Source organism: Ipomoea triloba, chromosome 6 (genome assembly GCF_003576645.1).
Source record: "Ipomoea triloba cultivar NCNSP0323 chromosome 6, ASM357664v1".
NCBI lineage: Eukaryota > Viridiplantae > Streptophyta > Magnoliopsida > Solanales > Convolvulaceae > Ipomoea > Ipomoea triloba.
The window spans coordinates 26,330,994-26,356,424 of NC_044921.1; the positions used below are offsets into that span (position 1 = coordinate 26,330,994).

General features: G+C 35.4%; 6 protein-coding genes and 1 non-coding gene across 11 annotated transcripts; 4 read left to right on the top strand and 3 right to left on the bottom strand.

The window, feature by feature from the left end:
• Positions 1–6,553: 6,553 nt before the first annotated feature.
• On the top strand, positions 6,554–7,866 carry LOC116022039 (60S ribosomal protein L34). The gene is made up of 4 exons (XM_031262585.1): positions 6,554–6,723; positions 6,838–6,917; positions 7,377–7,486; positions 7,569–7,866. The coding sequence occupies exons 1-4, from the start codon at positions 6,645–6,647 to the stop codon at positions 7,660–7,662; spliced, it is 363 nt and encodes a 120-aa protein (XP_031118445.1). The 5' UTR covers positions 6,554–6,644; the 3' UTR covers positions 7,663–7,866.
• A 192-nt stretch (positions 7,867–8,058) lies between these two features.
• Positions 8,059–9,472, bottom strand: LOC116023188 (glutathione S-transferase U9-like). Of its 2 annotated transcripts, none has more exons than XM_031264167.1 (3): positions 9,338–9,472; positions 8,707–9,198; positions 8,059–8,615 (listed from the first exon to the last, which is right to left on the bottom strand). In XM_031264167.1, exons 2-3 carry the CDS (start codon positions 9,073–9,075, stop codon positions 8,241–8,243), a joined length of 744 nt encoding a protein of 247 aa, XP_031120027.1. In that variant the 5' UTR covers positions 9,076–9,198; positions 9,338–9,472; the 3' UTR covers positions 8,059–8,240. The 2 variants fall into 2 exon arrangements, with proteins under 2 accessions (XP_031120027.1, XP_031120026.1); XM_031264166.1 differs by having other exon boundaries at positions 9,299–9,414.
• Positions 9,473–9,584: 112 nt separating this feature from the next.
• Positions 9,585–11,339, bottom strand: LOC116023189 (glutathione S-transferase U9-like). 4 transcript variants are annotated; one of them, XM_031264168.1, is made up of 4 exons: positions 11,183–11,339; positions 10,554–11,092; positions 10,084–10,469; positions 9,585–9,696 (listed from the first exon to the last, which is right to left on the bottom strand). In XM_031264168.1, exons 2-3 carry the CDS (start codon positions 10,884–10,886, stop codon positions 10,089–10,091), a joined length of 714 nt encoding a protein of 237 aa, XP_031120028.1. In that variant the 5' UTR covers positions 10,887–11,092; positions 11,183–11,339; the 3' UTR covers positions 9,585–9,696; positions 10,084–10,088. The 4 variants fall into 4 exon arrangements, with proteins under 4 accessions (XP_031120028.1, XP_031120030.1, XP_031120031.1 ...); XM_031264170.1 differs by having other exon boundaries at positions 10,554–10,949; positions 11,183–11,333; XM_031264171.1 differs by having other exon boundaries at positions 9,690–9,799.
• Positions 11,340–11,357: 18 nt separating this feature from the next.
• On the bottom strand, positions 11,358–11,438 carry TRNAL-CAG. The gene has a single exon. It is a non-coding gene; the product is annotated as a tRNA-Leu (tRNA).
• Positions 11,439–13,020: 1,582 nt separating this feature from the next.
• On the top strand, positions 13,021–14,898 carry LOC116022957 (protein PHYTOCHROME KINASE SUBSTRATE 3-like). The gene is made up of 2 exons (XM_031263880.1): positions 13,021–14,130; positions 14,205–14,898. Exons 1-2 carry the CDS (start codon positions 13,120–13,122, stop codon positions 14,679–14,681), a joined length of 1,488 nt encoding a protein of 495 aa, XP_031119740.1. The 5' UTR covers positions 13,021–13,119; the 3' UTR covers positions 14,682–14,898.
• A 5,513-nt stretch (positions 14,899–20,411) lies between these two features.
• LOC116021731 (transcription factor bHLH47-like) lies at positions 20,412–22,759 on the top strand. The gene is made up of 5 exons (XM_031262198.1): positions 20,412–20,575; positions 21,069–21,226; positions 21,705–21,823; positions 21,959–22,086; positions 22,173–22,759. Exons 2-5 carry the CDS (start codon positions 21,141–21,143, stop codon positions 22,605–22,607), a joined length of 768 nt encoding a protein of 255 aa, XP_031118058.1. The 5' UTR covers positions 20,412–20,575; positions 21,069–21,140; the 3' UTR covers positions 22,608–22,759.
• A 360-nt stretch (positions 22,760–23,119) lies between these two features.
• On the top strand, positions 23,120–25,259 carry LOC116021732 (HVA22-like protein a). The gene is made up of 5 exons (XM_031262199.1): positions 23,120–23,415; positions 23,568–23,594; positions 23,748–23,870; positions 24,525–24,768; positions 24,909–25,259. Exons 1-5 carry the CDS (start codon positions 23,351–23,353, stop codon positions 24,972–24,974), a joined length of 525 nt encoding a protein of 174 aa, XP_031118059.1. The 5' UTR covers positions 23,120–23,350; the 3' UTR covers positions 24,975–25,259.
• The last annotated feature ends 172 nt before the right edge of the window (positions 25,260–25,431 follow it).

Consider the following 25,431-nt stretch of genomic DNA (forward strand, 5'->3'; position numbering starts at 1 on the left):
AGGTTAAAAATCAAAATTGGGTTGCGCTATATATATGAAAGAGTATACAATAATGATGTATTTGGAAAATCAAATACCTTGGTCGTCTAATAATCAAACATTCTGATTAGTTGATAATATTAGTATTAGGATTAGGTGGGAATTTTGTGAAAGATTCCTGTGATCAAGTCTCATTAACGACGAATTCATGTCGAGTAGACCTTGTTGTTGTGATAATTCTTAATTCATGAGTTGTAGGGAGGGATTTATGTCACCACAAACAGAGACTAAAGCAAGTGTTGGATTCAAAGCTGGTGTAAAAGACTACAAATTGACTTATTATACTCCTGAGTACCAAACCAAAGATACTGATATCTTGGCAGCATTCCGAGTAACTCCTCAACCCGGAGTTCCACCTGAAGAAGCAGGGGCTGCGGTAGCTGCGGAATCTTCTACTGGTACATGGACAACTGTGTGGACCGATGGACTTACCAGCCTTGATCGGTACAAGGGGCGATGCTACCGCATCGAGCGCGTTATTGGAGAAAAAGATCAATATATTGCTTATGTAGCTTACCCGTTAGACCTTTTTGAAGAAGGTTCTGTTACCAACATGTTTACTTCCATTGTGGGTAATGTATTTGGGTTCAAAGCACTGCGCGCTCTACGTCTGGAAGATTTACGAATCCCTACGGCTTATATTAAAACTTTTCAAGGCCCGCCTCACGGAATCCAAGTTGAGAGAGATAAATTGAACAAGTATGGTCGTCCTCTGTTGGGATGTACTATTAAACCTAAATTGGGGGGTTAATAGCCACGCGCTCTACCACTGAGCTAAGACGACTTGACTTCATATATATATTGAACAATTTGTTCTGTCAAGTGTATACAAGTGAGTGCACTATTACATGTAATGAATGTACTTTCAATTATTCACGAATGCACATGAGTACATGACTACTAGTTCTCATATGATACTATTATAGAGTTAATTTCAGGAATGGCTTATTGAATATTAATATTTATCAATTTTTAATTTTTATCATTGACTTTCAATTTGACCACGAATGGTCATTTATCAAAGTTCATCATTAACTTTCATTTTGATCATAAATGATCCATCACTATTGATTTTAATTTGTTTAAAAGTTTGGTCCTCCAATTGAATATCAAATTTTTTTGTTAAATACTATTGACCATGGTACATGTAGTTTTCTCAAACTACTGAAGCCCAACAAAGTTAACATTGCCCCCACTGAGGCTCGAACCCATGACATCCTACTTGGGAGAATCACTTCATGCCGCTTGACCACAAGGCCTTTGGCATTAAATATCAATTTAGTAAACATTAAATTTAATAGTAATAATGTAAAATTTTGGTGTTTTCACATTCCACTAATGATGAACTCAATGTATTAATTAGTTTATGAATCCAATCCGCATTCTTCGATAACTTTTAAAAAATCAATAAAAAAAACTAAATTTTAAATATAAATCGTAAATGCTAAACCTTAAACAATAAAAAAAATTGTGAATTCTTAAACCAAAAAAAGTCATACATAAAAATCTAGACCCTAAGTGCACTGAACTTTCATATTTTACAAGTGCCAATTTTTAATACTAAGCATTCATTCCCGAAAAATTTAATTCAGTGGATTTGTAGCTTTACTTAAGAGCCAGGCCACCACATGCATGCTGTTGCAAGACATTTGTTGTGTCATTAAGCAATGTGTACGGTATACTGTTTAATTTATATCACGTTATGGAGAATAAATTTAGAGAGAAATGTTGAATATAATTATGTTAGAATTAAGTGATTAATTACTAAACAATAACTTTGTAGTCAAGTGGCATGAAGTTACTGTTTCAAATGGGTACTGAACATAGAAAGTGTCCAACATGCCTATACAATACTTGAATTTACAAAGTAGATATTACATACATAATTGGTTCTCATCTTTTAGAAATTGTGAGTACAATAAGAGTATTTGTCAATACAATCATCACTTGAGCTAACATGATCGAGGTAATACTACATAAATTCATACTAAATTAAAATTAAATGAGGATATGATTCAGATTAACAAATAGAATGCTTAAAAATGGAGTTCCAACCAAAATATAATAACGACTTAAAACTGGTTAATTAAGTTATGTGAATGTATATATAGAGAAAGTACATGGTGTAAATTGGTATAGGTGGCTCTTGCATATGATACAATCCAAAAAGCTTTAGAGTATGGTTTATACAGAATGTAATGGAAATTCGTACTGTACAAATCTCAAACATTTTCTACTTACACATTCAATTGTACCCAATACAAAAAAAAACACAAATACCAATCTTCATCTTATTCTACAATATTAAAAAGGTGTCATAAAAATATAAAAATTAAAAGAGATATAATATTTTCATAATTGTTGGGAACAATTTGCAAAACCCTAGAAGAACAGGAAAAACATTGTGATAAACTTTTTTGTTTTAAGAAGGGGGAATAATTTTGTACAAGCAAAATAACATTCATGCACAATCCAATTAAGCACCAACTACAAATGTACGATAATAAACTCGATCACATACAATGAATCTAAGGATTCCATTATCCATTAACGTACCTTCAAACCGCTTAACATCTTCCCATCCCATGATTCTAAGGTTTTAATAATTTTGGATCAACCAATTCAGAATTGATGAAACAAATCAAATATTTCAAAAACAAAATGGCAAACACCGCCTAGCAGCTTTGCTCTTCCCTTCTGTGGAAATTCCGGTGGCAGCCGCAGGCGGCGCAGGTGAGGGCGGCGGTGGTCCCCTCTTCGCCGCTGGCCATGAATTCCCGGCACCCGTCCACCGCGTAGCCGCCGAGGTTGGCCGCGTGGTTCCTTTGACATTCCACGTACCGAACGTTGTTGTTGGTCGTGCCCGGAGCTCCGGTGTTCCTTCTCGTCATGTCTCTCCTCACAACCACCTTCGTCTTCTTCATCCTTTATCACCTTCAGTTCTTATCAGAGATTGATAACAAATACTCCCCAAGAAACTCAGTTCAATGGAAGCTAAGCTCAAATTGTGAATGGTGGCTTCCACAAACTTATACCCAACCCTAGCTTGCTAGCTAGCTTATACACATGTCAATTTTAAAGTATTACATTATCATTAAAAACTATTACACACATCACGTGAGATACAGCTTTACACGTGATCAACTTATTCTGATTTTTTTTATTACAGCCACTATAGGAGAGCGTGCACTTAGCTGAATCTGATTTATGAGGATGGCTGTCTTACAACTGGTCAACTGATTCTGATTTTTTGTTGGGTGACAAAAAAATCTACAATTACTACTGAAAAGTGTGCACTGGGCTGATTGTGATTTCTGATGATATTAAAACAAGTTAAAGTCAGAAAGATAATCAATTAGAACATACACAAGAAAAGAGTAATGAGAGATATAATTAATAATAGTGATTAGAAGTGATTGCTCAACTACCTGAGAGCAGAGAGGTGTGATCAATCTTGTAGGATATTGAGAACAGAAAAGAATGGTAGGTGATTAGTGTGTGAATTAGACAGGTCTGTCTAGCTTAAGCTGATATATGCCTGATGGGAAAGCTTTGCTTTGCTTTGCTTTAATGGCAGAAGAAGAAAAGTGATTGATTTTGCCCCCGCCCATGTGAGGGTCCTCCACCCTCCATCCATCACATTACTATAAGCTGGTTTTAATATTATATTAAGCAATTATTAGCATCTAAAGTCAAAACTCTGTCAACACCACTTCTAGCTAAGTTCAGTTTAACTAATTAATCATACCCCACTAACTTAAGGCCCCTAATAATTGTAATTTTTTTTTTTTTGAAAATATATACCCTAATAATTGTATATAAGATATTACAGAATCCAAAAATAACAGAAGCATATTCGAACTGTATTACGTGATTAAGTGATTGCTACTAAAATAAAACTTATAAAGCTATTTTGAATTAATTGAACATATACTAATTGAGGTATACCTAGATCAAGGCTTCATGCATGCATCATAGATTGTATATGTGGAAGTTCAACACTAGATATTCTCTACCAATTAATAAATAATGAAAAATACTTCCAACCCAGCCTTACAATTATAATTTCCTATTATTTACATGATTAAAAAGAAAAATTATTTATTTTCATTATGGATTACTAGTGAATTAGCTAACCCATGATGGATTAATAAGGAATAAACATATCCATTAAAAGATATAAATACTATACTCCATATTAGTTAGTATTTCTGATTTTGTTAAAATTAAAGAGTAATACTATTATCCTTTAACTATATATTTCTTGATTTTGCCTTCTAATATTAACCCTGTGAAATAGCAATACCATACGATTCTTTTTATTCATTGACTATGATTAGCCAACCCACCCAATCCTAACACTTATTAATTAAATATTAAATGAACTAACCAAATATTATCACGTAAGAAGATTAAATCAGGAATGGAATGTAGCACTATTCATAGAGAAAGTGATAATTGTATGATCTAAATAATATATAATCTAGCAAAAGTCAACACTAGAATGAATGAGTAGGAGTCTATATATTAACATTAGAGTTTTCATATTCAAATTTCTTATCATACATAATATAATATGTGTTGTTGTTAGGCTTTCTAATCAAGTTTCTTTAATAGATATTAAAATATAATGTGAAGGGTTTCATTAGATTTGATTAATTGCTAGACCAAAGATCTCTTTAACATTATCAAACAATTGTTGAACTAACATTATATTATTACATAGCACGAACTCAATCTAAAAGAAATATTCTTAATGTAAACTAATTCATTGAAAGAATTGAAATTCTAACTCGTTGTTTCATAAAAATTAGTAACAAAGTGGATATTTGATTCAAATGTTATGAACTACTCAAAGATGAAGTCAATCACAAATGTAATTAAGATGATACAAAGCTTCATAGATCACTAGCTAGCTTAGCTAGATTGCATGAATGTTATTTCTTTTTCTTAATAATGATTACAACTCAATCACAATTATTAGGTTACTATATATATATTCAAGATTTCATTATTTGGTAATATATACATATATACAATATAGCCTATTATTTAATTTGTTGTGGTCGATCGTCAATACTATTATTATATGTAATTACGTATTCTTGCATGTGAGATACATCACACCCTACCTGCTCTAATTGATCGATATACAATATGCGTCGACTCACAATTATTTGGTTTGCTTTTCTTCTTTGTTTTGGACACATGTGTACATGTGTATATGCATGCATTAATATATATATATATATATGTTGGATAGATATTTAGACATTCAAGTCCAGCATTTTATCATTGAAGCATGATGTTAATAGCTGCTACTACGTAAGTATAATAAAATAAGACTGTGCTGCTGTGCATTTAGGATTGGTTATAATTTTTAGTTTAGTGGTAAGTGTTTAATCCTGACATAAAATATTACTCCGTATATTTTAATATTAAGAAAATGCATGGTAATATAATTATAGCTTCGATCAAGTTGTACTATAATTAATACTCCCAACACAAGTAGTGGGATTAGGTTTCCTCGTAGGATATCACATGTAGCTGGCAAACATCCTTGACTACACCCACTTCATTAATTTAGGATCATTAACTTAAAACGTAACCCACCGAGGAAAGAGGATCGGAGTATGTAATCTTATTGCCTTTAGGGAGATTTTGAGTTGCAAAGTAAAGCCACAATGTGTGCAGCTTGTTGAGGAATCTAATCCCACTTTTGATCTTCTCATTGATTTATTAAGGATTTGTTGTCTCCAGGGTTTGCCATGATATAAATAGACAACATAATAGAACTATTCCTTACCCTTTTTCTGCCCAAATTTTACTGTGGACCGCGGTCTACCAAGCATTGTGATTCAAGTGACAAAACGACGTCGTTTTGTTTAATGAAAACAGACGGATGAAATGGCCTCCGTTCCACACAACTGCAGTTCCCTTTCAACACAACTGCAGTATCAGTTCAACACAATTGCAATTCCAGACGGATGAAACAGTCTCAACACAACTGCAGTATCAGTTCAATACAACTACAGTTCCAGACGGATGAAACAGCATCCGTTCCGCGCAATTGCAGTTCCCTTTCAACACAACTGCAGTATCAGTTCAACACAACTGTAGTATTAGTTACGGAGATTTGCGGGAGCCGTTTCTCCACTTATTGAAACGACGTCGTTTTGTGACCATGGTCCACGATACAACGACTGCTTTTTCTGGCTGACACGTCCGCGATGACCTGAGGAACATGTCAACTTTAATTGAATTGCATTTTAGATGGTTGAAGGACCTAATTATATATTTTTAAAGTTAAATAACTTAATTGTATTTTTGTCTGTAATTCAGTAACTGATTTGAACCTTTTTCCAAAAACCAATTGAGAGCATGAATAAGCCCAATTAGTACGGGCCTTCTCTAAAGCATTACGGCCCAAGCCCAAGCACAAGATTTGATACCCGAAACCCAACTCTGAAACGGGTTGGGCGTTTTCAAAGTTCAAACTCCCTAGGGTTTTAGTCTCTTCCCTTTACACTTCATAGTTAACCTGCTCCCTAGCCTCCTCTCTTCAGCTTCTATCCGTATTGAGGAGGCCGGAAAGAGTTCCGAAGATGGTGCAGCGTCTCACTTACCGGAAACGCCATAGCTATGCCACGAAGTCCAACCAGCACCGCGTCGTGAAAACCCCTGGTAAATACATAAATATGTTGGATCTGTGACTTCATAATGCCTTGTATCTTTATCGAGTTCTTCTGATTTGTTATAAAGATCTGTTTTTTTAATGGAGTTTATTTGAATTTTCAGGTGGGAAGCTGGTGTATCAGACCACGAAGAAGAGGGCTAGTGGACCGAAGTGTCCTGTTACTGGGAAGAGGATTCAAGGGGTAATTTTTCTGTTGTTGAATTCAATTATTGTTGTCTTCTTGTTGTGTGAATCAAATGCAGCTTCATTTTTATTCTGGTATTTTTATACATGACTATAATGTTCCTCAAGTTTGAACTGCATATTCATTATGTTTGAATAAAGGTTCATCAACACTCATTTTATTGCAACTGCTCTTTAAGCCATTATCTTACTTGTGAATTTGATATGCCACAAGTAACTATACTAATAGCTCTAAGTGTCACTTAGTTGTAACTTCAACTTAGAAGGATTGTTTTGAAGTTGCCAAGTGCTTTTGTCTTAGAAATGTGGCGTTTGGGGATCGGGTCGATTAGGGCAATCAGTTGTAATGATTCACGGAGCATTTATAATTACACATATTTGGGAGTTTATTATGCAATCATTGAGTTGTGGAGTGGGTGACAATCAAGCTAATTGTATAGTATGTTCTATTCTGCAGATCCCGCACTTGAGACCTGCTGAGTACAAGAGGTCCAGATTATCTAGGAATAGGAGAACTGTTAACCGACCCTATGGTGGTGTATTGTCTGGTGGGGCCGTGAGAGAGAGGTTTGTACATCTAAATTAGACCAGATTTGAGATATCCAATGTTGTCATTGTAGTAGTTGCTAAATTTTGGTGTTGGTTTCAGGATTGTTCGAGCTTTCTTGGTAGAAGAGCAGAAGATTGTGAAGAAAGTTTTGAAGATCCAAAAGGCAAAAGAAAAGCAAGCTGGCAAGAGCTGAAATTGCGATACTTAGAATTCAGTTTACCTGTTTAAGAAAATTTTAGGCATTGAGATTGTTACAAATTTTGCACAACCAAGTGGTGGTTGCAATACTATCCAATTTGCTTTTCTGTTAGGAAGAACTATATATTACCTGTCATACTAAGTTAAATGGTTTGATGCTGTGATGCTTTTGTTAATTTTATCCCACAATTTTCCGTCATCTTGATTTTGATTTCCCCAAAACTTTGCCATGTTTTCTTTATTTTGGTGGAAAAAAGGATGCATTTTTATTAAATATATAAGTGGAATATCCAGTCTCTTCAAAGAAGGGCTTACCCCACCAAGATGATCAAGATGGGTAATAGCTAATCTGCTTGTTTTCTGTTAAATACTTAAATGTATGTTCAACTGATTGTATAAAAATTAAGCAATGCATAATCAAATTAATGCCAAACTTAATCTCAAAATGTAGGCCACATGACAGAAATTTTTGACAAACTTGTATTAAAATGGAATTCATGGCCTTATTACAAGCAAAATGATGGATAGCAGCCAACTCCAATCACATAGAGTGACTGTTTCAGTAGCATATGCTCAATTGGCTTCAAACTTGACACCCTTTTCTTTGAGCATTTGAAGAAGTGCAACGACCTTTTCATAGGGCGGAGCGATTTCTTGGATGAGAGGCAGCTCAAGCAAACTATTCACCCATGAGTACATCAATGGATTCCTCTCTGGGTCAAGAATCTTCACACCCAGGACTTGTTCTTGTGCCTTGTAGGCTCCGAGAGTGGGAACTATCAAAACATCGAGAAGTCCCAAGTTCCTGCCTTGAGCCCTTGGATCACCACCTGGAAATAAATCCTTGATTCCATCTTCCAGCACTTTCAGTTTCTCATAAAACTCATCACAGGCTTTGGTTAACTCTTCCCCTTCACTGTTAAAGATCTTGGACATGCTGGTGAAAACCTGCTAGCATTAGTGCAAAAGAACAGTTCATTAGCATAAGAGATGGTCCAATTAAATTGAACATGAGCATAAGGTTTAGTTCATTACTCACCTTTTGGATGTAATCAGCCCAGAATCTAACCCTGGCTCTTTCATAGGGCTCCTCTGGCAGTATCCGAGGACCTTCGTTCCACACTTCATCGATGTATTCAACAATGAGGAGTGATTCTGAGATTGGTTTTCCATTGTGGACGAGCACCGGGACTTTCTTGTAAACAGGATTGTATTTCAGGAGCAAGGGGCTCTTGTTGCTCAGATCTTCTTCAACATACTCAAAAGGTATGGCTTTGAGTTTAAGAGCAATTTCCACTCTCTTCACATATGGGCTTGCCCACATCCCATGCAGGATTACTTTGCTCTCATCCCCCATTGTTTCTGCTCTCTCACTCTTTTGTTTCTGATATTGCTCTGTGATGTTCATGGTTTTATGCTGCTGGGGGGTATTAAATACAGAAATCTTGATGTTCCTTGACCTTTGAGCTTTTCTGATGAGGCAATGTGTTTTTTTTTTTCCTTCTTCTGTACTCTTCAAGTATTTAATTCACTGATTTACATTGAGACAATATCTAGTCAGTAGTCAACAATTGGCTTCAAATAAAATATATGGGAAACTGATATCTGATTCTTTTTTCAAAGTTTCCTACTTTTAAAATCTGTTTGGTGTCAGCAATAAGATCATTGACCTTATCTGCAGCCTGTTTCTTGGCTCTCAAGATTGCTGAATAGTTGTAGAGAGGAGGAGGGGATATAGTTGTCGCAGGAAAAAGTAGAAAACAAGGAAGCTTTTCTGAAAATATTAAGTGCCAGACAGCCATTATAGTCCTTGGATAGTGTTTGACTGCTGATTAAAATAATATTGCAGACAACCTGGTATTCTATATTTTGTTTCTTGATGTTCTAACTGCTTGGTTGACCAGTGCACTGATGTCACTGCACACAATTCAATAGTTTCTTGGTGCTCAAACTTCAATGCCAATAAACCCCAGATTTTGACTCAGATTTTTGGAACTCCCCCATTGAAAAAAGCATGGACTGCATCAAACTGCAACTAGTTTATCAGGAAATTTATTTTAAATGAATTTCATGATTTATGCTAGCTGCCAGGACCTCCAAAGAGATTCTTGAAGTTTCTTGAATTCTTAATTCTTCAGAAAAGCCAAAAAAAGGTTAGAGAGGAGTTTACCTATACAATACATGATAGTTTTGTCAAGTTCTAGCCATCAGTTTCAATAGGAATCTTAATTCCATCATCACCAAAAACATTATTTTCCACAATTAATGTTGGAATTAGCATTATTATTTTCCTCACATAGGACCAGTTCGTGTTACATATGTTCCGATTACAGACAATTCAGCCTTATTACAAGCAGAAACTCATGGAACTAAGAAAACAAGTTGTTTGAAAGACAGTAGCAGGAGGAGGATATACCAAGGTTAGAGATCTGTTTCATCCCTCTTGCTCGGCTGTTTGAGAGCGAGCCGTTGCTTAAATCCTTGAAGAAAAGGAACCACCTTTTCGCGAGGAGCAGCCGCCTCTTTGATCACAGGCAGCTCAATCAGGCTGTTCACCCATGAATGTAACATGGGATTTCTGTCAGGATCAAGAATCTTCACACCAAACACTTCTTCTTGTACCTTGTATGCCCCAAGTGTTGGCACAATCATAATATCCAGGAGTCCCAGATTGCTGGACTGGACATTAGTCCTTCCCCCCATTCCATTTTCCAGCACTCTCAGTTTATCATAAAGCTCTTTGCAGGCGTTTTCTTGGTCCCGAGCTCCAGATGTGAGGACCTTCAATAAGCATTCATACACCTGGACTTAAACCGGTTAGCATTAACACAAACAAGCACAATACCAGATGTAAAATGGATTGAAACATAAAGATTAAATCTTTACCTGCTGGATGTAACCAGCCCAGAACTTGATTTGGGATCTTTCATAAGGATCTGCTGGCAAAAAGTGAGGCTCCTGGCTCCACACTTCATCTATATATTCAAGAATGATGAGTGACTCTGACAGACACTTTCCATTATGCACGAGCACCGGAACCTTCTTGTAAACCGGATTGTTCTCAAGGAGAAAGGGGCTCTTATTGCTCAAATCTTCTTCTACATACTCAAAAGGAATGCCTTTGATTCTGAGCCCCAATTCAACTCTCTTGGCATAAGGGCTGGTCCATGTTCCATACAAAGTTACTGTCTTTTCCTCTCCTCCCACTGTTTGCTCCATACTATTCTGGATTTCTGGGATTATATTCTTGAAAATGATGATTACACTTTATATACACCCACCCTGCAGAACAGCCTAGCTTTTAGATTTCCTTGCACTCCAATCCATTCAACCCAGCAAGAAAATTCAAGGGTCTTGTTTAACTAGGTATATATGGTCATGAGGGGATTTTCTTCAGTCAAGTCAAAAGTGGCATAACACCAAATCTGGTGCTCAAGTAATGAAAAGTCAGAATTCCCTCAAACAGTCAGAACCAATCTATGAGCAGTAAAAATCTGGGGAAAAAAGTAACTTACCAAGGAATAGAACAGCTCCAAGCTAGACAGCAGCAGAAATATATGAAGAATAGTCTTTGAAAGGGAAGTGGATCTCAGCCTAAGGACAACACTTAACAGCTGCAAGGTGGCGGCGAAGAACAGTGAATGGAAGGAAGGCAGAGGTAATCCAGAAGTTGCCAAAATATTAATTTTTTGTCAAGAATGGGATTCGAACCCATGCCCTTTCGGACCAGTACCTGAAACTGGCGCCTTAGACCAACTCGGCCATCTTGACATTTGTTTTTTATACTAAAACTAATTCTATATATTGTTTAAACAAATCTGCAGCATAAGACTGTTTTGCAGCAAAATATGTTTACTTGTATAATTCTCAACCTTATGTAAGGTGAAATAAAAAAAAAAATGTAAGGTGAAATAAAAATCTTATTATTTTAAATAAGATATTTTAGGATAAATTAAAGCTAATCATTTTTTGGGTTTTGGGAATCTTTGTATCACAAAAGCAATTAATGCATTCATCATTCAAGCTAATAATGATAAACATTTATTCCCTCACAATATAATGTCCCTATAAAGCTGGAGCCTACATCAAACCGCATGAATATATTGTTATTGTATATCTTGAGAGTTGAGATTACCATAAGTGAATTAGATATATGATCCAGTAACAGTTAAAATAATATATTTTTTTATACCTTTAATAGGTTATGAATTTATTGGTTGAATAGGCAGTGTAAAAGCCATCCTAATCATTGAACTACTCACAGCACAGCCCTGCCTGGAAAAAATGGGGCTTTGAAAAATGAATTTATTGTGATGTGGATAGGTGTCCCTACTAGTTTTTGGGGCTCACTCAAACGAGTGGCACACCTTAAAGTTTGTTTCCTTAGTCTCTTTTAGGGCCATTTGTTTGTCTGCGCCCAATTACAATTCCGAATCCGTCTTGTAATCCTAACTAGTAAAGGACTGGAGCTAAATCAGTCTTAGTTGTGTATAATTGTTCAGTTCAAATCAAAAAAGCTAATAAACAATTTTCATATGGAATTGAATTTTAATTTGACCATTGGGTTACCAAGTTAATTATCTGATATATTATTTTAGTTTTAGTTAGCTAGTTTTGTTCTGGGGTACACATTTTGTTTCTTAATAAATCCGAAAGAAAGAATGTTGATCTCACCTCTGCAAATGTCGTGTTTGAACTATGAACGAAATGACAACACTGGAACATCCTCATTCTCCATTTTAACACATGTAGGATCCACTTACTTTCTTCATGTTATGTTATAATCCCTATCACTTGACCTGGTTAACATTACAAATTATTCATATTCAAAAAATTATACATTTTAATTATAAATAGTGAAGTTTGTACGTCCGAGTCCATAGTTGTCTAATTTAATATATTTTTTACTATTGAAATACTAAACCTTCACTCCCTGCTTAAATCAGCCCGTGGACTCTATAAAAATTTACTAACTTACTTGGTCATGTATATATGTTCTAAATCCACATCTAACCCACCTTGCATCAAGTAATATTCTATTATACAGGAACATGGTTTATCCGGTGCATATACTTACTGTAGGTTTCCCGGCCTCGAGCTAGAATGTACCCAAAAAAAATATAACATGGTGTTGGAGCATTGTACACATTTAGGTAGTTCATCTAGTCAATTTATGTATGCGTTTTTGACCCATATTTTACCACAATTGCATACATCCAAATGTGTTGTTTAACTTTGTGTCAAATCTATCTTTACTTGTAATCTTGCACGAAAAGTCTACTTATAGTGTGGTTTGACACAAGCCAAACAACATATCAAATCAGAGCTTCAACTCGTCCCATAGCTATCCAATTATATTCTTGCTTAATTGCTTAGCTTCTTCAATTCATCGTCAACACTGATTTTGAGAGTATACATTTTAATTTCCAGTTATATATTATATATAATCTCCATGGAAGCCGATGATATGAGTCTTCGGGTGGCTTCATTTTCTTGCTACCTCAACAACCCAGAAGAGAGCTTGGTGCAGAGGATCGCCGGAGGATCGTCTGAAGATCTCCAGCGGCCGGACGCTCCGTTTCCGGTTAGAGCTAGAGCGTCGCCTAATAAGCCATCGTCGAACGTTAAGATCCCGAAAGGCGCAGCCATGGATGGTAGTAAAGATCACAAGGTTAAGGTTAGTACTGCTTCCGATCACGGCGCCGGCGAGTCATTTTCTTCTGCTTATGTTAGGACGCCGGAAAACAACAATAATAACAGCGGTTTTGCGTTCAAGACTGCCGCCTCCGGCCCGGTTGAAGATCCTACAGTTTCGTTCGTATTTCCGGCGGCGGCGAAACATCTGGAAAGAAGGATCGTCGGAAAATCAAGAAATGACGGGGAAATCAGCATCTTCGAAGCTGATAAGTATTTCAACATGAAACTGGATCAGAAATTGGATTTAGCCTACACTACAGCTCCGATTCGATCAGGGAAGGTTAATAAGAACAAGAACGATGAAATCCCAGCCGTGGAATCTCCATGCACAAAACCAAAATCAAAATCCAGCAACGTTAGCGTCTCCTCGGAGCCAAGCAGTTTTGGTAGCAAGGCCGGTTTGCTGCATAAATCGAAACCGAGAAAAGCGGGTATTATTCGGAGGAGCTTTTTCGGTCGTTTGGGGTGTCAGGGCCGCTGTCTAGACAAGAAAGCTGTTGTCATTGATGATCATGGATCAAAACAGGCGGCGGAAGATTCTTTTTCTTCCCAGAAACATTCTGCGGGGAATACCTCAAAAAGGGAAGAACATCATGCGACGACAAAGCAAGAAGAAGCAGTAGAAGAGCAAAGAAAATCGTTAGAAGTGTTTGGGGCTCATAAAACCAGAAAAGGATCGGGAGATGTAGCCGTTAACTTGGAGAGAAAGCTGTCGGTGTTAACCTGGGACGCCATTCCCAATTCCACGACCGCTTGCGCTGCAACGGTAAGATTTAGCTAGACTTATTAAGTAGTTTAGTTGGAGTGAATAATATATAAATCTGAATTGATGGAATACAGGATATTCATCCTATAGCACATACAACAACAACAAGCAACACAATCTACGACGACATGGCTAGTGATGCGAGCTCCGACTTATTCGAAATCGAAAACATATCCGACAGCGCCCGACACGGTTTAATGTTAGCTTCCCAGACGAACACGTCCGGCTGCGCCTCCCCGATCACTCACTACGCGCCCAGCGAGGCCAGCATCACGTGGAGCGTCGTCACGGCGGGCGTGGCCGACCACTCCTCCGTAATCTCAGACTACGACGAAAACACTGTCAGCATTAAAACCAACAAATTTAAGGATGTAACGGGAAAACCGTCGACAAAACCCCGTTTTACTGGGCTTTTGGGATGCAATAACAGCCATGGGACCCTGAATATATCCGAAACTGCGCACAACACCGGCGGCGATCGGAGAAAGCTAGGAAAGTCTATACATAATTGTCATTCGCCAGACGATTTCTCATCTCCATGCATGACCTGATGATGAGCAGAAACGTTAGTTCGGAGTCCCATACTCCTAATGTTGTCGGACTTGACAAATAGCTAGATTAGTAGTTAATTAGTAACAATTGCAAAATAATTGAACCAAAAACATTTAGTTTGTATTATATATTTATTTATGTTTTTAGAGTTATTTAATTATTCGGGATGCATGATATCTTTATTGAGTAATTAATACTTTACTCCGATTTTTAAAATTTTTCTTTACTCATGAAATTTTTTTGATGTCAGGCCATTACGATAGAAAAGAAAATGACATGAAGGGATAATTATAATGGGAAAAATAACATTTTTACCTCTTAAAGGGAATTGAAACACTAATTATGTACATACATAGTCTAATCTGCGTTTGCATTGCTTTCCACTCAACTACTACCACTTATGGACTTATCAATAAACAAAACTATACATTTGTATTATCTTTGTCACTGAAAAGGACTACATCCCCCACATTTAATACCATTTCTTATTCATTATTTTACAAGAATATTAAAATTTATATAAAATATAAATGATGATGTGGTAAAGCCACCTACATCAACAAATTATGTCATATTAATATTATGTTATGTTATTAAAACAAGTAGTTCGCATGCGCAGTTCAGTTGGTCATATAAGTGAAGTTTAGGAACAATGTGACTTGAGATCAAGTCTCACCTTCCACAATATGGAAGTAACCTCTCAAAGTGAGCGAGTTCCTTGTGCGGCCATGATTTACATCAACAATGTTATGAACAAAATTATGCATTTGTATTAAATATCTTTGTCACTAAAAGGAACAACAACCTCCACACATAAAAGAACATTAGCATTATTATTATATTTCTCAAACCAATAATTTTATATTAAAAAAAAAATTGGTTTAATTTTGAGGCATGTAACTGATGTAAGGTGACCAACCTTGTCCAAAAACAGATTGATTCATAATTCAGATATATTCGGTTTGTTAATGTTGAGATTGTGTGTGTTGGGCCATAGCGGATTGTTCATGTTCCAACATGTACATAGATTAGGAATTAACAAAGCTGCTTTTGCAAGACAGGTTTGCCTTACTTGAAACTCCATCTATCATCAAAATGCAATTCCCTTTTATTAAGTTGTCTGCAGGCATCTATGTCTGCCATGGAGGCCCTACTCACACTCAAACTTGCTTCAATTCAGGATGGTGCACAATATTCTGGAACCTTAACTTTTGCTTGCAACTATTGTTGTCACTTGCCTGTCTGATCATATCGATCTCATTGTTATTCATGATTAATTATTTTTCTCTTAAGCTTGTAGTTGGATTAAATTTGTCTGTCTGATAATAAAACATCCAGGGTTACAACAAGCTAATCATCATATTTATAGGCAACACTGTACTAATAGTAGTACATTTACAAAATTATTCATATATCGTACTGCAAACCCCCACACGCTCTACCCACTCAACGAACCTAATTAGGATTATTTAAACCACATAGATAAGTGTCATTGCTTCATTATATTGCACTAAATCTTCAACACACTTATCCCGCACAATAATCTATGAGACATACACAACAAATAAATAACTAAATTCAAAAAAAAATAATTAAACAAATAGGATTAGCTTATAATAACCCTTGAATTGACGGCATTATGAGATGATATAAAATAATAATGAATAATGGGATGCAATAGAGGCATTGATGGATGGACGACAGGGTGATGAAGAAGCATGTGTTGGAGAAATAAGAATGAAGAATCTATGGAAGCTAGAAGATATGAGTTAGAGTAGTCCAAGGAGGTCGTTAAAATTATTGGAACATATATAATCAAAGAAAGTGTCAGTTAGCATGACAAGACCACATGTCTGTCATGCACAACCCCATTTTTCTTGCTTCATTTTTCTCACCCAACATCCTGCATGCATTAATTAATTCATTTTTGTAACCATCTATCTATACAACTAATAACAATAATATTATTAATGGATATATAATGGAGTGGGACAATCTAAATTAAATTAATCAGACAATTAATATAGTAATTACAAGATTTCAAGTTTAACTTTTTGAATGAGCTATCAATTGACCTTCTTAATTTACCTCTTTGTTGTCCTTGACGGCTAGGATCACAAGACGTACTTCATCCAAAATACATATTTAGATAGTGATTGTTGACTTTCTTGTAAATCAAAATAATAATGGATATATACATATAGATCCCTTTTTATTTATTTAATTTATTTAATTTATTTATTTATCTTTCACTTTCTTAGGACAGTCCTTAAGGCTGGAAATCTGGTGAGCATTAACCAAACAACTAACACCATTCATTATTTTGCCCCCCTCTTTTAAACACTTTAATTTGCTCCATCCATCTCTTGCCTAGCTAAGCTACCTAGCTTGGATTGTCTAACCCAACACATACATGCCCAAAACATATATAGTACACACATTTAATTTGCATGCACACTACATATGTAGCTTAGGTATGTGTTTATACAATGACATATATATATATAGAGTGATGAGGCCAGGTCAAGTGAAAAGATGCGCCCAAGTAAAAAATGAGATGAAAATTGTGTCGTTGATTTATCGTAATTAGAGCATTTAATTTCTGTTTATATATCGAGATCAACACCTCTAAAAGAAAGAAAAAATTGTTCAAACTTTATTTGTAGTATAAGTCTATGCACTTGTAAATTGTAATATAAAATTTGTGCACTTTGTAGTATAAATTTGTGGACTTGATAGTATATAATTTTTTTTTTTTTAAACATTGCAATGCAAGGAGCTGAGAGTGAAGACTCCAAAAAAGTCACCACACCATTCACATTTGCAAAGTTGAAATAGAAGGCAGGACATGCAGGCCATAGATATATGAAGAATTTTAAAGGTGGCAAAAGGAGAGCCATGTGGTTGATGTGTACAAGGCCGGGTAGGGCACAATCAAATGGGATAAAAGTCAAACTCTAAAGATGTGAGATGTTATATATATATATATATATATATATATATATATATATATATATATATTCACATTATTATTATTGCCTAGAATTTTTTAGGTCACACATTTTAAGGATGTATTTATGAATAATTATAATATATGCATGCCTGTCTCTCGGTTCATTAATAGATATAACCTACGCACCTACTAGAACAAACTCCAGTACTGGAGAAATAAAAATGTAGGGAATTTTGTGCAATTAATAATAGTGTTAATGGCGCGGCAGAATTTTTTGTTTATAAGGTTTTTGCTTTTCCAATTCAAATTGAGAAACAATTCAAAAAGAAATCAAGACTAAGATATGTTCGATTATTTCATTCTCAAAAGATACGAGATTTTATTGAGAACAAAATAAATATCACATACGTCAATTCAATCACCCATTTTATAATAATTTATTAAATGCAACAATAATAAAAATCTAAAGATTGATAAAAACAATGTGTTTGAGAGAGCATTGCTATTTGAGGTGGAAATTAAATTCTCTTGGTGTGAATTAAGTTAGCATTAATTAACTTAGTAATGGAAATGGTAGCAATGGGCAATAATGGATGGAATATTGGACTGCCTATTTCCTTTTCAAATGGCCAACGCCGACTTTGTTGAGGAAGGCAATATAATTCACACGTATGTAGAAAGCATGATAAAATTATTAAATCAATAATTTTTTTTTTTTTGAAAGTAAGATATATTCCATAATAAATAACATCTCAAGAAAAGCTTCTTGAGAGGGGGTGGGGGTTAGATATAAACAAATAATATAATACTGCATATTGTCACTATATCAACATAAAATAAAATAGAGTGAAGAAAATTTTGGGCTTTACTCCCTACATAGATCGGACTAAACCATTTTGGGCCACCATACAACTTAAATTTAGTATTATTATTATTAATATTTGTATGACAGGAAAACTGAAATCACTATTAGAGAGCGTGCATTAAATAAATTTTTATTTTTAATATAGTAACTTACAAATTACATATAAGAGGTAAATCACACTAGGTGACTAGGAGATAGTGGACATTTATATTATTAGTATTAGTATTATTTTATTAATAAATAAATATTCTTTTATAAGTTGATGTGATAGTGAATCATTTGTGAAAGAAGAGAGATAATTGCATGGATGTAGGGTGAATAGTTAATAATTACAAATTTAGTGATGTGATTTTTTGAAAGTGAAAGGAAACTACATAGGTGGAAATAACATTATAACATAATTGTTTTAATAAATTCGTAACTATCCCACTAAATGATTAATATATTTATTGTCTTCTTTATGTAAAATAAAAAAAAAACCTTAAATTCCGGCTTTATTTCACCAATTTTCGATAATCCACCAACGAAATCTCCACAATCTTCATTATATTCTTCATGTTTCTTCAAAAAAAATTGTACTTCAAATTGCTTTCAAAAAAAATTGTACTTCAACTTTTTTTTTTTTTAATTTTTTTCATTGTTTATTTTATTGCTTTAATATTTAAATTTTATTTATTAATATCTTATTAATCTCAAGTCCGACATCCTCGACATGATATTTTCTCTTATGCCACTTAACAATTAAAAATTAAAGTTGCTAATATTATATTTGATTTACACAATAAATAAACAAATGAAATAGTATATATGTTTTAGATATTTATTTTGTTACATGGTTGGGTTAAAAAAAAAAATCAATAATAATGTACTATTCTCTTTGAATTGCTTTAATTTGAAATTTTGGTATTAATCTCATTATACTTTTAACGTGATTTTATTACTTTACCAAATTCTAATAATCTCACCAAACTAATAATTGGTAATACATTTATTGGTTTCTTTATGTGAAAAATCCCTCAAATCCGGGCTTTGTTTCATTAACTTGCAATAATCCACCAAAAGAAACGAAATTCCCACCATCTTCATGTTCCTTAGTATTTGTTTTGTTGAATACTACTGTCTCTATTACAATGTAGTATCCAGCCTATTGAAGCACAAGAGTCAGCATTGACTCCACTGAAGCTCAAACCCACTACCTCCCGTATAAAGGGAAGGGTTTGATGCCACTGGACCACAAGGTCCTTGGCATGCTCCTTAGTTAGTCACTTCAAAAACATTTTCATTGGTTATTTATTATAATATTTAAATTGTATTTATTAAGTTCTTATTAATTAAAAGTAAGGCATTCTTAATGGGATTATTTCCTCTTATTCAACTTGGTAATTAAAAAGTAACAATACGATGTCAATACATGAAAATATGATTGCATTTACGTATTGAAAGAAATATCCTAAATTTTGATGCATTTTATAAATTTCGAAAGGAGAAAATTCATCTATGTAAACAACAATATGATACGCAAACGAAAGAGTTAATGCGTGGAGCCCACATAATCATAAATGTTCCGCACCTTGTAAAAAGATATTTCAAAAATACAATGGGCATAAGTAAATTTCCCTTACTCTCTCGTTACTCATCAATTTTTTCTTTCATTTTATTGCTGATGTGGAAGGAACAAAACCAAAAATGATCAAATATGTCTCCAAACGTGGAAGGAATAAAGTAAAAAATGCTCTCAAACATAATCAACATGAAAGAAATAATGTAAAAAATGACCGAATATGCCCCGAACCACCTAACCCGCCCACAGGCTAGGCTGAGGAGTCGGGTCGACAGCACGAGGTAACAGCGTGCGGGAGCGTCGAAATGAGACGCCACCGTTAGCGTGTCACACTGCTTAAGCTGTCACCCTTTATTGCTTCATACCAGCTGATGCTCGCCACACGCCCACCCTCCACTCCTAAACCCCCCTTCAGTCTCCGCCTTGCGCCTCTCTCAAGGGTTCAATCTCGTGCTCTTTCTCAAACAACCGTTACATAACACCCAATTTCAGAAAAAAAGAGTAATCTTTACAGGTATACATTCATAATTTTCTTCCAATCGTTTCCCAAGATAATTCCCCTCTCCCGTTTTCCAGTATAATTTTGCTTTAAGTATTGTTGTTTGCTGAATTCATGTGGATTTGGGTGCATAAAATTTGTGGGGTTTCATTTCTCTGTACCTTTCAATTCGATTCGCTTTCAGGCATATGTGAGATAAGCTAAAGCTTTTATTTTTATACTGCTTTCTTGATTGTTTAGGGCAGAGGATAGGCTCATTTTAGTTGCAGAGATTTGATGAAATGCCTTGATTCTTGATTTTCATTCGTTAATTATTTCTTCGTAAAAATTGAGTCTTTTGTTAAAATTTTCTCAGTTTTGGTTTTGCTGACTTGGGTTGCTCTTTGATTATCCAATGATTAGTGTTTTTGAGTCTTCTTTTGAAAATGTTGAGTTAATGTTTTAAAGTCTATGATCTTACTGCTTGTTTATGGTGTTGATTAATCTGCTTGTATCCAATTCTTTACAGAGACCTTTCTGAGAAAAGAATTTCAGAGAGGGGCTTCTGGCAAGTTGGATCTGATTAGTAAAGCTTGTGAGGATGACGTCGCCAAACATGGATTCAGAAGGTCAGGCTACTCCAGTGGGTGAAAAGGGCAGCACTGCTTCAGAGACGCCACAAAATGGGTAAGTGATTGAGGATTCTTCTTCTTTGTAGAGTGTGCAGTTAAAACTTTTAGCATTTGAATCTTTATTTAGGGATGATCTTGAGCCGTAAATTTTTACTTGCATCAGTGTACCTGTAGCTTCTATTTGTTTCTTCTGCAAAGGAAGTTCGTTTGAAGTTTTAATGATTTACTCTATGGAATTGAGATGTTCGTGTTTATGTACTGTGAATACTTCTTGTCCTGGAAATGTTGTAGGTAGAGCATTTCATTTCTGATATAAGTATACATATTGCCTTTGCATTTCTTTGAATACCTGGAAATGGCCTGCCAAAAATCTTCATTTCTGTTGTACCTTCATGTTCTAAGCATCACTTATTGGTCCCAGCGTATATTTATTTCTTGCTATAGCTTTCTATGTACGTATTACTATAGTTGGGTCTTGGGAGTAAAGTTACTTAACCTGGTCGATCATCTAATTAAAAACCCTGGCCGTGCAGGTCTAATCCTACCAAGAAGAGTCAAGAGAAAGTTCCGAAAAGAGTTCATAAGGCGGAGAGAGAGAGACTGAAGCGTGAGCATTTGAATGATCTCTTTCTTTCTTTGGCTAATGCTCTAGGTAATTTCTAAATTCTCTTCTGAATTTATTTTGGGAAAACCCAAGTGCGGGGTGTGCTTTGAGCAGTTTGTTTTGCCCTCAAATGCTATAGTACAACTTTGTAACTTCATATTTTAATTGAATACGGTGTTGCAGAGCTTTCTGAACAAGCAAATGGAAAGGCGACAATATTGAATGAAACAGTTCGAAGTGTGAAGGACTTGTTAGGTCAAATCGAGCATCTCAAAAAAGAGAATGCAGCTTTGTTGTCTGAATCTGAATATGTATGTATCTTAGTACCTAATCACTTTTTATAGACTTTTCGACCTTCTTTGCCAAGTCCCAAGTCCTAAACTTTCCTTCTGTACAGATGAGCGTGGAGACAAAGGAACTGGAGGACGAGAATTCTGTTCTCGAGGCAGAAATTAGCGAGCTCCAGAGCAAGCTCCTGAGCCAGATCAACGAGATCAAGGAGAGGACAACTGGATCAAATCTCGATCTGAATCTTGCTCCTCCTGAATGCGAGGAAGAGGCATTGTCATCAAATGTCGCCCCTGATTATTTCTCTTTGCCTGCCAATGAACCTGCATCTCAGACTGAACAAACAATGATGAACCCCGTGTACATTTACCCCTTTCGTCCTGATCCTCGGGCATATCCAGCCCCTGGTGCCCCCGCTTTGCCTGTTTCTACTGTGAGTAAACCCTTGGCCCGATACCCAACTCCAACCAATACATGGTCTTCTCAAATTCTTGGAAAACGTGCTCGGCTAGAGAATGAAACTCAGGGTGGTGGTAGCAACTAGCAACAGCAGCAGTGGCTTTGTAGGAGTTAGGCCTTGACATCAGTATACCAGAAAATGTAAAATCTTAATATAGCATTGCTCTTAAAAGAAAAATTTACATGTTATTATGTTACTGTTTAATATTAAATCAAGATTTTTTGTTTGAAAAAAAATATTAATTTTTCTGTATTTAATATAATTTTTATTGTTAATTTTAAATACTTCTTTTACATTTTTGTTATTGTCCAACTTATATTAAGAGTAAATGTTAGGTCAAATCACTTGAAAAAGATATATGTAACGTCTTATATCTCTCACCTAAAAGATCATAATTTATCTTTTCACCATTCTGTTTGATCGGGGTTGAGATTTATGATAAAAAAAATTGTCTTTTGCAAATAAAAATACATATAAATATTTGAGTAAGTAGGCCTTATAATTTACCTTTCAACTATGTTGTTAAATGTCATCAGACCAAAGTCAATTGTTTTCTATTTTTGTCTTCAAAACCCTTGATCATAGTGACAGCATTTTCTAGCACCAACTCCTGTCTACCCCACAGGCTTTTCTTTCTTTCTTTCACACCTGTCACCGCTTTCCTCTTCTTTGAGCTTGAGATTCTGCGAAGTCCGCAACGCCTGGAAACCCCCCATCAATATTAGACCTAATAGAAAGCCCATCACACTACACTACGCAGTTTACATTGAAGAAATAGCAGCTGAGGAACAAATAAAGAAAGGAAAGAGAAAAATCTTAGCTTGGAAATGGGATCTAGCGGTATTGGAAACCTTGTGAAAGTGATCTTCCAGAACTTTGATGTGCTCGCTGGGTATCTTTCTTTTCTCCTTCTCTTTTACCCCTTTAATTTCCTTTCTTTTCTTGGTTTCAATTAGATTTTGTTATGGAAGTTGACCCATAAAGATTCTTGTTGGTTTTCCTCTTTATTTTACTAATTACCTTAATTTTCCTTTGAATATGCAGGCCCGTGGTTAGTCTGCTCTATCCTCTGTAAGTGTGATCTCAAAAGTAAAATCTTTTTGCTGCTAGTTTACTGTTGGTGTGATAATATGTGATTTTTAATGGGGTTATGGAAGAAAAATAGCTTATTTTTAATATGAAGAATTGTAAATATGGTAGCTTTTTCCTTACATTTGTTTGCAGGTATGAGTCAATTAGGGCTATAGAGACCAAGAACCCCGTCGATGATCAGCAATGGCTTACCTACTGGATTCTGTACTCCATGATTACACTTTTCGAGCTCACATTTGCCAAAGTTATTGAGTGGTAACTTCAATGGCTTCCCAACATTATAATATCGTTTATGCTGCATATTTGTCAATTGATGCACTAGACAGTTTTACAAATGGATTTGTAGCACATTAGTTTTAGATGAATAATGGGGAAAATTGTTTTTTGCCAGTATGATATGTATGTATCAATTTTCTCATCATTAGGTATGATAAAGAACTAGCAAAGTATCGAAAATAGACTTTGTAGAAAGTTTGTGATTTGTGTTGCATAATATGAAGAGAGATCTTTCTATTCAATGGTCACGATTATTTAGGCAAGCTTGATATGCAATGTGTGTTGCCACAATTGGAACGTGAGAAACTTGTTAAGACTTCATGGAAACGTCTAAATTCGAGTTAAATTACATTACATAATTGATGTTGCGGTTATGTAAATGCAACTTTCAATGAGGCACTCATTAATTGTTCTTTAGATGCTGCATATCAAACTCTTTATGGGAAAATAATTGAGAAATAAATTGATTTCTCTATGTAGCACTGTTGCATGTTTTGGCTGTGTTTTCATTTTGACGGGTATGAGTAGCTATCACGTTTTACAGGATGCAAGATATTTATTAGAGGTGACCATCCCGTGCAGATCCAAACTCTTTTTTGGCACTTTCGTTGACATTTTCTCTGTGTATGCCAGGATCCCGATCTGGTCGTATGCAAAACTGATCGTAACATGCTGGTTGGTCATACCTTACTTTAGCGGTGCTGCATATGTGTACGAGCATTATGTTAGGCCATACATAGTTAAACGAGAAGCTATTAACATCTGGTATGTGCCACGGAAGAAGGATGTGTTCAGTAAACCCGATGACATTCTAACTGCAGCGGAGAAGTACATTGCAGAGAATGGATCCCAAGCATTTGAGGAGATGATTCACAAGGTATCTTAAACATTCTTCGCCTTTTCAGATATGAATCTCGTAACCAAGAACAAGGAAACTCTGGAAATTAAAATGGCTTTGATTATGCAATATAGATTTCGTTCATTTTCATTCGACACACATATATTGTCTCCCTGCAGGCTCAAAGAGAACCGGAGTCCAGGAATAGCAGGTACGTGTTTTATGACGACGATCACAGATATTGAGCCATTGATACTCGAATGCTTCTGCAGATGCCCTTGCTGATCCTCGGTGTGGAATAGTAGTCTAGCATTGTAAAAAGGTTTCTTTGTAACCCTGACAGTTTAAGGTGTCCCAAACTAGGGTATTTCCCTCTGATCTCAAGAACATGTGTGTATGCACATTATGAAATGCTACTGGTAGTTGTATGTATGCACAAGAGCTACTTGGATTCATGTTTCAAAGGCTTAAATAAACCCTTACAAGGCTGCAAAACAGGGTCCTCCTAATAGAATCACATGTTTGTGCCACTTTCCATTGAATCACATCTTTGTGCCACTTTCCATTGATACGAGAATCATGCTCGGTCACCCTTTTCGGGGTTGATTCATATTTTGATTCATTGTTTGTTTGTTCAAAATTTGGATTGATATTTGAAAACAAAAAATTTGAGGACTACTGGCTTTGTTACAATGTAGTATT

Coding starts and splice junctions, on each gene's coding strand:
- LOC116022039 (XM_031262585.1), top strand. CDS start 6,645: ATGGTGCAGCGTCTCACTTACCGGAAACGCCATAGCTATGCCACGAAG. Junction 6,918..7,376: donor CTGGGAAGAGGATTCAAGGG/GTAATTTTTCTG, acceptor TCTATTCTGCAG/ATCCCGCACTTGAGACCTGC. Junction 7,487..7,568: donor GGTGGGGCCGTGAGAGAGAG/GTTTGTACATCT, acceptor TGTTGGTTTCAG/GATTGTTCGAGCTTTCTTGG.
- LOC116021732 (XM_031262199.1), top strand. CDS start 23,351: ATGGGATCTAGCGGTATTGGAAACCTTGTGAAAGTGATCTTCCAGAAC. Junction 23,595..23,747: donor GTTAGTCTGCTCTATCCTCT/GTAAGTGTGATC, acceptor ATTTGTTTGCAG/GTATGAGTCAATTAGGGCTA. Junction 23,871..24,524: donor TTTGCCAAAGTTATTGAGTG/GTAACTTCAATG, acceptor TGTGTATGCCAG/GATCCCGATCTGGTCGTATG.
- LOC116022957 (XM_031263880.1), top strand. CDS start 13,120: ATGGAAGCCGATGATATGAGTCTTCGGGTGGCTTCATTTTCTTGCTAC. Junction 14,131..14,204: donor CGACCGCTTGCGCTGCAACG/GTAAGATTTAGC, acceptor GATGGAATACAG/GATATTCATCCTATAGCACA.
- LOC116023188 (XM_031264167.1), bottom strand. CDS start 9,075: ATGAACATCACAGAGCAATATCAGAAACAAAAGAGTGAGAGAGCAGAA. Junction 8,616..8,706: donor GGGCTGATTACATCCAAAAG/GTGAGTAATGAA, acceptor TAATGCTAGCAG/GTTTTCACCAGCATGTCCAA.
- LOC116021731 (XM_031262198.1), top strand. CDS start 21,141: ATGACGTCGCCAAACATGGATTCAGAAGGTCAGGCTACTCCAGTGGGT. Junction 21,824..21,958: donor TTCTTTGGCTAATGCTCTAG/GTAATTTCTAAA, acceptor ACGGTGTTGCAG/AGCTTTCTGAACAAGCAAAT. Junction 22,087..22,172: donor TGTTGTCTGAATCTGAATAT/GTATGTATCTTA, acceptor CCTTCTGTACAG/ATGAGCGTGGAGACAAAGGA.
- LOC116023189 (XM_031264168.1), bottom strand. CDS start 10,886: ATGGAGCAAACAGTGGGAGGAGAGGAAAAGACAGTAACTTTGTATGGA. Junction 10,470..10,553: donor GGGCTGGTTACATCCAGCAG/GTAAAGATTTAA, acceptor GTTTAAGTCCAG/GTGTATGAATGCTTATTGAA.